General features: G+C 43.3%; 1 protein-coding gene across 1 annotated transcript; it reads right to left on the reverse strand.

Moving 5' to 3' along the window:
• Positions 1-1,251: 1,251 nt before the first annotated feature.
• On the reverse strand, positions 1,252-9,758 carry LOC146188392 (uncharacterized). Its single transcript, XM_084605039.1, has 5 exons — positions 9,707-9,758; positions 7,272-7,358; positions 4,461-4,544; positions 3,082-3,120; positions 1,252-1,391 (listed from the first exon to the last, which is right to left on the reverse strand). Exons 1-5 carry the CDS (start codon positions 9,756-9,758, stop codon positions 1,252-1,254), a joined length of 402 nt encoding a protein of 133 aa, XP_084461165.1.
• Positions 9,759-10,813: the final 1,055 nt, after the last annotated feature.

The raw sequence follows: 10,813 nt of genomic DNA on the forward strand, positions 1-10,813 counted from the left end.
GTAGATGCTTTGAACTCCTTCTCTGACAATTTCCGGGTTCTGAACAATTAAATGAGTTACAGTAACCCTCTCCAAAGGAAATGAAGAGGTGGGTGTTAGTGTAGAGGAGATGTTTATTGGGGCAGAGCTGAAAAAGCAGGCTGGTAACGTTGGCGCTTTCCTTTACTAAGGTTTCGCGTCATGCGCACCAAGGCACAAACGTATTCAGTTGTTTAGTGTAGCGCTTGTTTACAATGATGCGCTAGATTCCCGTATTCGTTTGAGTAGTCTTCGACGGAGCGAAAGCCCGCCGAATCGGTTCGTACGGCGTACCTGCTTTGAAGGCGAGGGCAGCTGACGCCAACCGCACCTGCCATTTCGGAAAGAGCGCGATTGACAGAATTGAGTGTATTCAATGCCCCACGAAATCTTTAGCGCGGGGCCTTAGGCAAATGAAAAGAAATTGCCCCGTAAACAGACTAAAACGATATACAGGGCTGGCCATGAGTTTGCGGGCCGCAACTGGTGCTTTTAAGTCGCACGCACAGCTGGGTATTGACGGCGCCTATGGAGCTAAGCTTATACTCTGGGATGCGAACAGGACTGCTTTTCCTGCCAAAGATAATCGGCTTGGGCGGGGCTGCAGAAGCCCTATTACGCTGTCAAACAGCCAACATTTTGGTCAACTCTCGATCAGCCTTGTGCGCGAGCGATCCACTGGCTAAAGCATCTGGCCCCTAAATCGCCGCAAGATACCGCTCGGGAGCTCGACTAGCCTGCTCCTCTTGCTAGTGCTTTCTCTCCTTTTGGAGAGGAAGTGGTTGTATTTCATAATGCATTCAGGGGGGAGTAATTGGTATATGGTGTAAAAGGGTTAACATATTGTATACTCTCTGCAAGCAGTTTGTGCATTCCGCTCACCAGAGCGACTTTGCAGCCAATATCATTGTAGTCCACTGAGAATTAAGAACTGTGCTAACTAAAGGCTACCTTTATTACCAAAACTAGTCGTCACATAATTTAATTTTCACCGATTTGATGCTTCAAAATTCCCGCGCACCTAGGTAACCCATCCGGAATGAACTTTAGCCCTTCTTGGCGTTGCCTGTATTAAGAACTTTGAGCCTAACTGTATGCATTTTCTCGAAACTGCACATTCTGAAGCCGAATGGTAACTTTCGTTTCATGCATGAAAGTTACTTGCAGTCATGAAGGATTCTGCATGCAAGAATTTTCAACAAAAGCTGCTTTATTGGTCGGCATTCACTCCGTTTACCGGTGGCTGTCTCCCATAGCAGAAGGCAAGAACTCTGCCACAGCATCGCCCAGAGCCTTCTGCACAGCCTTGGAAGTGTCGCTGATGGGATCGCCACGCCCAGCCTCTTCAGTCATGGAGTCAGCATCAGAGGAAACTGCAACCATGGCACGGCCAAATGAGAAAATGCCATGTTCAGACGCCGGCAGGAATAAACGTAGCAGGAGGCGGCAAGGACTCAGGCGGCCCCAGTCTGCTCAGTACATGCTTAATAGGAGGGATTCGGAAGAGACTGTATGTTGTAGCTCATCATCATCATCAGTGGATGGTGAGATGATAACCGACATGGTAAGAAATCACGGTTACCTCGCGCCTTTTCGATACCGAAGTTGGTTGCTGACATAACTTGTTTAATAATAATAATTGCTCTAGCTTTTAGTTCTTATTTGTGAAGTGACAGCTAGTGATGATCTACTACGAAGCAGAACGAATTGATAGATCCCTAGAGTATTGTGACAATGCGAAGCCTCATTTTTTGAAAACTGACAGTCGTTTTCAGCACTCGATGTACTTAAAAGCGGCCGCCACAGTCTCTTTCCTGGCTTTCCAACTAAACCCGCTTTATCGCCCACGTCGTTATAACGTTTCTTGCTGCGGCCCGCACAACCTTTTTTTATGCGACGAGAAGTCCAGCGAAATGTGCTCGATATAGTTACGGATGTGCTCGTGGTAGACAGCTATCCGTTATCTTCCTGTTTGGTGCCAACCGGCACCTGCCAGCCAGTTGTGATCGTTTTCTTCTCTTAGTAGCTGCACGACTTGGTATTCCGTCGCGACCTCTCATTTCATCGTTACTTAATCTTTCTCGTGTCCCTCTAATCATCTCGATCCAATTCTAGCTGCTCCCACCTTATCCTAGCGAATTGCTAATCTCACCCTTGAACCTCTCACTTGATATTACACCACTCTCCACTACGCTTCCGTTGAAAGAAACCCACTTAAACACCACTGGTTATCTAGCCTGTCCATTACATCCCTTACGCTCGCCCATTTCATCTTCTGATTTCCACTGGAATGCCAGTACGTTCGCTGACAACATTTTAGTTCTACAGCAAAGGCTATTCTGGGAAGGAAAGAAAAAGAAAGGGAGGGGGCTTTTGTACCCTTGGCATTGAGAATGGATACCTTATACAACTTCCCCTTTCATGTCACCGCCCCCCCCCTCCCCCTTTCCAAAAATACACTCCAACGCACAATGTTGAAGGCATGCGGGTCCTCTTCCCTTTCTTGCCAGCTTCTGCTGTAGAACCACGAAAAGCGTTCCTTGAGACGTTAACTATCGGCACGGCAGGAACATCGACGTGGGCGCAGTGATTTTCGCGCCGGTTGAGCACGGCAACGGTATGCGTTTTGCTCGGTCGTGTCGTTAGGCATCAGAATACGTTGTTTGCAAGACTTTGCGTTGCTACACGGAAAGCCGATGTTTACGGTGGTGTGTTCTATGGTGTGTTCTGGCTCAGCGGTTTGCTTTTAAGGGCCGCCGATTGTAACGCGTTAAGCGGTTGCTAGTGGTGTAAAATGGATATTATAGCAGGTTGCCTAAACTGATGTGCGATTGAAACGTTGCTGCTAAGTTCGCGCTACCTTCCTGTTTCAAAGTGCTTATTAAATTGCTTCTGTGAACGTGAAAAATAGGCATCAGTGAATGCAAAAAAAAAAAAAACAGCGGCATACTGGGAAACAATTCCTTTCTTTTTGCAATAAATAAAGCCACAAAATTATGTGTAGTAAGCGGGCCAAAGAGTGAATTAAGGAAATAATTTTTCTATGAAATAAAGCACACTCACGTGGCGTTGCTTTCTTGACCATGTCGTCATTGTAGTCGTCTGAAAGCGAAAATGTGAGCTCTCAGTGCTGGCAATTCGACACCATGAGCATGTTGTAAATCCGAACTGTGCAATCTGCCTTGAGCGGGCAAATTAATGCTGTTTTTTTATTTTATTTATTTTGTAATACTGCGGAGCCGTTTGACTCCAAACACTCTTGCGTGATTTCTGAAGACGCCTCAACGACAAATAACTCCGTCTCTATTGATGGGTTAAAGGCAGTAAACACAAAACGGTACTTTAATACAAAGCGGAGTTTGTGTTACCCAGATAAGGCTAACCAACGAAATAAAGGTGTCCGTACGTTAAAAACATTTCGCAGGCAGATTACACTTTGTTAAGATAGCGTAGCGGATGAAAGTTCCTAGCACACAACGGTCGGAGAGTATGTTCTGGTTTTGAGGGCATAAATTTGAAACGAGCACCAATAAATATTGAAACTATAGTTATCATGAGCAAAAGGTGAAATTTCACGTTGCCGGATAAATATCGGCGAGCTGAATATGTCAGAATAAATAGTCACTTAGATAGGAAAGGAATGCAACCGTTCTGAGTGTGCCTTGATGCACGAAAAAGTACCCTGCCTTTTTAACTTGTACAGCGCAGTCGAAGAGGATTTGGGCCCGTTGAGAGCCTAAGCAATAGGGGCAACTTTTAATCCTGCAGTGACCGTGCTGTTAAAAAGTACTGTTAATGCCGGTATCCTTACGTCGCCAGCTATTGTCATCTTTTCTTACAGCACATCAATAGTTTGTTCTTTGCTGGCATTGACTTCTCAAGGTGATTACCGTGAGATGTTATCGCGTTTTTTACACTTGTTGATGGATAGCGACTAAAAACACGTACGAATGGTGCTGTTGACATCTATTTCTCTGTAGAAGTCCATTCAAATAGTCGGGTTGTCTTTTTTGTTGCGATGAACTGACATGATGCTAATTACAAGCTGTATGGTGCGCTGATGTGTTTGCCTTTGTGCATTTAGCGAGGAAGTTACACAATGAAGGTTCTATAGAGCGTTGTACGTGCAACGAAACCATCTATATTGTTTTTGTGACGGTCGAACCAAGCCATTGCAAAATATTACATCATTGACGGTATTCTGCGCATAGTCTGGACAGTTTTTTCGCATAGCCGTTCGTTTCTCATTAGTTCTTTAGTTCTTAGTTTTTTAAACGTGCGAGCAGTACAGCGACAATTTTAAGAGCGTTTTACTCCTGCCAGCAGGTCCGCAGCAGATGAGCACCGCACCTTTCTTGAACCCCATTAAACGTGGAATATAGTGCTGAAACAATTCTTAATCAATATATATTTCTGCTGCCGAAGAAGCATGGACCAATCACCTTGGACGGGCTTCACTTGAAACATAACAACGGACTGCTTCTCAGTCAGTTTCCTGATGTCTCCTTGCGCTCCATCGTTGGGGTCTGCGTTGAAAAGGCAACCATAAGAAGAGCATAGCTACCGTTCTACTGAAGCAAGACAAATCCTGCTTTCCCCCCAAAAAATGCCTCTACATGCAATCTCATGAATCGCGACTGGTGGCTTATATCATGTCCATAGTAGTCTGATGCTACAAGTAGACATTCCTAAAAGGGTGCAAATGTGAAAACAAAAAATTAAAGAGCACTGCAGAATCTACATTGGAGTATAATGCGAAAGCACGGATGCTGCTGTTGGTTGCTTCTAGTAGCTTAATTCATTTCTTGTTTGCCCATTTTAGTCTTCGGTACTTTCAAATGGCGCGCCAATCTCTTCCGATGCCCTTTTTGGCTCTTACTTCCGGTTGCGTGATGTCACGTCCTCTACCTCACATTAATTCACTTCTTGTTTACCCCTTTTAGTCTTTGGTACTTTCAAATTGCGTGCCAATCCCTTCCTGTGCCCTGTTTTTTTTTGGCTCTACTTCCGGTTGCGAGTCGTCACGTCCTTGACGTCATTTCCACTATGACACCCGTTTCTCTCTTTCCGCTTTCACTCGCACCTTCTTCCCTTTCCTTACGGCGCGGTTGAGGTGTTCATAGAACTGTGAGAGATACTGTGCCTTTCCTTTCATGTGAACCAGTCATTCTAATTAATTACTTAATTAACATTGGCCGAAATATTTTTTCTACAGCAACAGTACGTCAGCCGCTATCGATTGACACCACTCATTAACCTCTACCACTTCTCAATTACCCGCAACTGCTGCGGAAACGATTTTGCGGTCGCGTTCTGCGGACACGGTATCCGGACAAGGTCTGCGGACAGAAATCTGTGAGCATAGCGAAGTAACGCTTTCACGTTAAAAAAAGGCTGAGGTGTACTCAAAAGAAAATATAAAGGCAATTTCACGCTATGTAAATGGAGACACATATTGTATACATACATAAAAGCAGCGATGCTAGGTGAATCAGCAAATAAAAAATGTCCTCAATTGTTTTTATCGCAAAATTTTGGCATTAACGTGTTGACGAATTATGTCCGTCTTACTCGAATGCCTTCGCTAGTTGGTTGGATCGGATGTTACTGCTACGGACGCTTGATCTGTTGCCATTCTATATCAGTAGCGAGCAATGTGTTTACATATCTCAAGTCTGAATATGCCGCTGTTGAGACGTTTCTGTTTTCGCTGTGGCCGCATTTAAAAGCCACAAATGCTACTTGTAGTTGCGGAAGCATTTAGGTTGCGTAAAATGGGACATAAGGCAGAAAAAGACGTATCACTGAAGGCAGCTATTTTATTTTTCGTAAAAAGATATTCAACGCTACACAAATGCACGGACACTGGAGGTCTTTTTCATTGTGGTTTGAAATGATCTTTCTTACAAAAATTATACGCTCCTACTTGTCGACCCAGAGCAGCAAGATTTCTACAGTTCTTTTCAGATCAACAAAAGGTTCGCCCGATTTTCCTAAAATGTGGGAAAATATTTGTTCCTCAAGTTTTTTTATTTGTAAGTTTCAATTCAGGTGGCAGCCCTATCGCATATCCTTCAGCACAGGAACAAAAAGAACAAGCGCAAATACATTAACGTGCACCGTCATTGCTGAAATTACGCGTAAAACGGGCGATTACGTAATTTGCCACTGCGAGAACCGGTGAGAAAAAGGAAATCACTGCATAATATGTGTCGCGACTTGGTGTTCCAAGCACCGCAATACCATTTGGCATGAAAGTCAGAAGCCTACATTTAAATGCAGCCTCCTTTTTACTGATAGTTATTCAGACACTTGGATCAGCTGCACACTAGGGTGTCATGGCGTCAATGAGCTGCGCCATGTTTCTTCTTCGTTCTGTCTTAAGTGCTCTGGGCCGAACTATCAGTATATATTCTACGCCTATTTGGAGAGTGGCCGTCGCCAATGACAGCCTCGTAATGAGGATGCAAAGGCGCGAGTAGAGAGCAAATATTGCGGACCCTATGCTTACACGAGCTGAGCCGAGTACTAAGCTTTAGGCAGTTAGACCAAGGAAAAATGAGCTCGAGTGCAGGCGGATTCTATCTGCGTGAGTCATTCCGACTGTCCAGTCGGTAAGGTTGAGACGAATATAATTAATTATAAGGAACTGAAGTGCGGGTGACTCAAAAATCGATTAGCGGAAAATTGGCTTTGAGGGTGGCAGACGATCGGAGAGATGATGTTACAAGAATGAACAGAAACGGGGCAGTAGAGGTTAGCGCCAAATACGCGTGCCTGCAAACCTACGAAAGAGTTGTCCTAGCGGAAGCGTCTGAAATGGCTGCTGACGAATTGTTTTGATAGTGGCGAAAGCGTTAAAAAATCTAGCTTTTTGTAACCAGGAAACATCGACCGGCTGATGAATTTTGAATACTGTGAAAAGAAGAAAACTAGAATAATCTTTTTTTTTAGGAATTGTCATTTGTTTTTGTTTGAGTGTTTATTACTGTTACCTTGTGATTTTACTGTAGCTGATAGATGTCATCAGCGTGACAAGACGGTGTGGGTGCACAGTTTCATATTACAAAGTTAGCTCCGAATTTAATTGACGTCTTGTCGGCTTGCCCAATGAGGTGGCTTAAATAACGGGCCACTAAATAGCCCTATGAGTGGTTTGTAAATCAATTTAATTGTTTTTATTCTATGAAGGCATGTTGGGAGAATAAATGTTCACAATCTACATCAGTGCTGTTGTAGGCAGATTCTCTCACCTGCCTTCGAAGAGATGTCGAACTTCTCCCGTTCAAGCGTTTCGGATCCCCCTATGGCATGGCCGACAATCCTGAGTGAACTGGCAGCTGCAAGAAATGAATTCATGGCAAGCTGAATTTTTTTTTTTTGTGAAAATTGAACGAGGTTCAGGAACTTGAATGTATCAAGGTTGGTGGTAGGGTATGCGAAGTAGTTTGCAATTAGCATTTTAAATGGTTGCATAACAATAGAATGAAACCGCGACAAAGCTTTCACTCTTCCCCAAAGCACCACAGAAGTGCGAGTAAACTTGTGATAACTTTATTGTCGCCATAGTTTTAAGTTTTACCTGGCTTCGCCCAAGTACTGTCATGCATTGTCCAATGACGCCAGACAAAGCTTCTTTTTCTTCCCTAGTTTCTTGTCTAAAGCTTTCGTGTACTTGCTGCCTTATATTTTAATACAAATAATACACTCACTCGCAGGAGTTCTTTATGACTTTTCTTACCTTGGGACCCTGTTCTGCGGAATTTCATTCATATGTTTCATATGTACCGTTTCAAGACACGTAAGAAATAAGAAATCTAATCTTTGCTATAAACCTAGCGCCTCTATCTATGACGTAATTGCGTGGCAATTGCCTGTCTAGAGACCAAACGTGTCTCCAAACCATGACATGATGCATCCCTATGCCTCGGAGGAAGGTGTGGGCGCACAGGTTACTGACGTTGCCTGGCTTGTTTGGCAAGACAATCGCCGCTGCCCGTGTGCTGAACTGGATCTCGTTCAGGAGCAATTAGATGGAACTGCTTTAGTGGTTCTGAGTTCATTCACAGCTAAATGCGTTAATGCGGTAAAGGAGAGTCAGGCCTTGTTAGAGATTATTCAGATTATAGCAGTACTGTTTACTTGGCATTATTTTGGAACTTACCCTTCTCTTTTTTTACTTTCTTCATTTGAAAGTTTGTCCAGTGATTTTTCAGAATATAGATTTAACTATGTGATCTTCGCTTGCGAACAGATAATGCCTAATGACCCATTCATTTAGACGTATCGTTGATTGGTGCACTCTAAACACTATTAAGCGCATAACGGAGTTAAAGCTGGTTTGCACGCCCTCAAGGAAATTAGATTGTAGGGCCAAAACATTGTCTCCAAGGTATGGGATAGATTTTTATGGTTACTACTGCACAATGATTATGCTCACTTTCACTTTAATGTATGCGGAGCTTTAGGAATTACAATGATTTGAAGCTAGGTTTTGGTTGTCTTCTACTTACTAACCGCAAACGCGAGGGTCAGGCATTCAATGTCTCCTGCAATTGAAATTTAATGAAAGAAATATTTGATGCACAAATATGCCTCTTTTACCAATAGTATATAAATCTACCCCAGGGCATGGAGATATTTGGACCCTACCAGAGAGTGTGCTAGAGGACATTGTGCTCCTTTTTAACTCTCTTATATGGTAATTTCTGTTTAGGGTGTGAATCTTAATTTAGTAAATCCAGTTTCATGTCTGCATACAGTAAATGAACGAGACAACATTGAACTTTATCGTTCTTTCAAATGTCCCTCTTCTTCATAATATATTGTGCTATTATCCTACTTGTGGTAGCAAAAGCGTTTAACGAAAGCAAGCGCCTTATTTTTTGCTAAATTCTAGTTTACTATGACAGAATTGTGATTGTAAACATACATATTTCATCCGGCTGTAAATGCTACGGTAAATGAACTCACGCAACGTCCGCTCAGAGCATATTAAATAGTGACTCTGCAGAGTTTCTTTTAACGTGGATTGTTTGCGGAAATTCAAACCCCAGAGGAGCAATTGATTTATACCAGCGGGTAGAATTATCAAGCACAGTTTAAAACAACTACTAAAACAAACATTTTTAAAATGATATTACACTTTGCTTAGTAATTTCGTGAGTGCCAAATCATCACAGTGTAAATCTTTTTCTTAATGACTAATATCTGCCTAGAAAGCCAGAAGGATACCAATAAAAGCGATAGACAACTAGTAATAAAGCTATGGATAAAAGTAAATTCAAAGACAATGAAGAGGCTCTTGCTGATGCGTAGAAGGACTTATCACAATATGCGATCACAGTGGTAACGCCATTTTTAACTCAGTGGCAGTAACGGATATGCAAGCTTCACTAATTTCACCGTAAAGAAAGGGACGGAGCAAATGCGGTAGCTTCAATACGTAACAGATGAATTTGCGTCCTGGCGATGCTTGATCGCGTATCTGAATGCTTTGGTGAGTTTTGATCAATCTGATTATGCATACTAAGCATAAAGTTCATTTCTCTCGCTCAGCAAACTTGACAAATGAGGTTCGACTAAGTGAGGCATGCCTACACTATCACTGCACTTTCTTTTTTGCTCTAGAGTGCGCCTCAGTAAGAACATCTTGATGTCGCCTCCGCGCAGCGAGATGTGCCCTTACCGTGAAGCGTCGAAAGGCCGAGGAGCGTTAGGAGGAGGCCCAGTGTCGCCATGGTTGTTGAAAGAGAGTTATTTTACTGCTGCTGATGCGGGGAGCGGGCGACGTTATAAGTAGCTGCTGGGGTCTCATTCTTCTCGGACTCTCTCCTAAAGAGCAGCGTGCATTGGCGCAAGCTACGCGCACACATCTTCGTTTCCCTTACTCCTCTCTGCCCTCACCCTCGTCATCTCTTCCCGTATGTATGGTTCATTTCGGCGATCAGTCAAAGCTGAATTTGTATCTCGGGGTGAACGCAACTGACGGCACGGCAGCTGTTTCGTCGAGCAATGAACTCAATGCCCGCACGTAGCTTTCCACACGAGACCAGCCTCGGCTATTTGGTGACCAGCTGTGGCGAAAGGGGTGCATGAAATGTTTTTGTTTGTGTTGTTGAAAAGGACCCGTAGGAAATAACTGCCGCTGTACACCTTGACATGTTTGCTCTTGTCTAAAAACAAGTGGCGCTACTTCCCTCTTGGAGCATTTTGTTTTTGTGTTGTTATTGTTTACTCGAAAACTGATGTCTGTCTTTTTGAGGCGTCATGGAGCCAAATTCGGCTGCCACCTTAGCCTTGCAATGTGATTCGAAGCTTGCTCACACTCAAGCTGGGTGCTTGCTCCCATGACCATTTCGGTCCATCTCGCTATTTTGACCTCGCGTGTCCTCTTGACTTTGCTGTTTCCCTGCATTAGGGCCATTAATAATGAGTTGAGCTTCCATATTGTGGCAAAAATTGCATTTCAGCTTCCAACTAAGCATCTGGCTTTCTATTTCTAGCTATTTATTCTTTCTGGGCCCAACTCCAGGGTTATGACAGGGGAGGTATCTAGAAAAAAAAAAAGAACTGTAATGCAGAATAAATATTAAAACATGACAAAACGATGAACATTTTGAAACAGAGGAATGTAAACAGATAATTAAAACACTCTTGCAGCAGAACTAATGACGCAGGAAACAACAAATAAACACTGCTGGTGCTAAAGGCAAATAGGGTATAACATACTAGCTCTGACTGAAATATTTTTGAAAATCTGGTTGAAAGGCTGTCAGACTGGTACTGTGTTTAA

The sequence above is a fragment of the Amblyomma maculatum genome, chromosome 5 (genome assembly GCF_055883805.1).
Source record: "Amblyomma maculatum isolate TAMU_Amacu chromosome 5, ASM5588380v1, whole genome shotgun sequence".
NCBI classification, from domain to species: Eukaryota; Metazoa; Arthropoda; class Arachnida; order Ixodida; family Ixodidae; genus Amblyomma; species Amblyomma maculatum.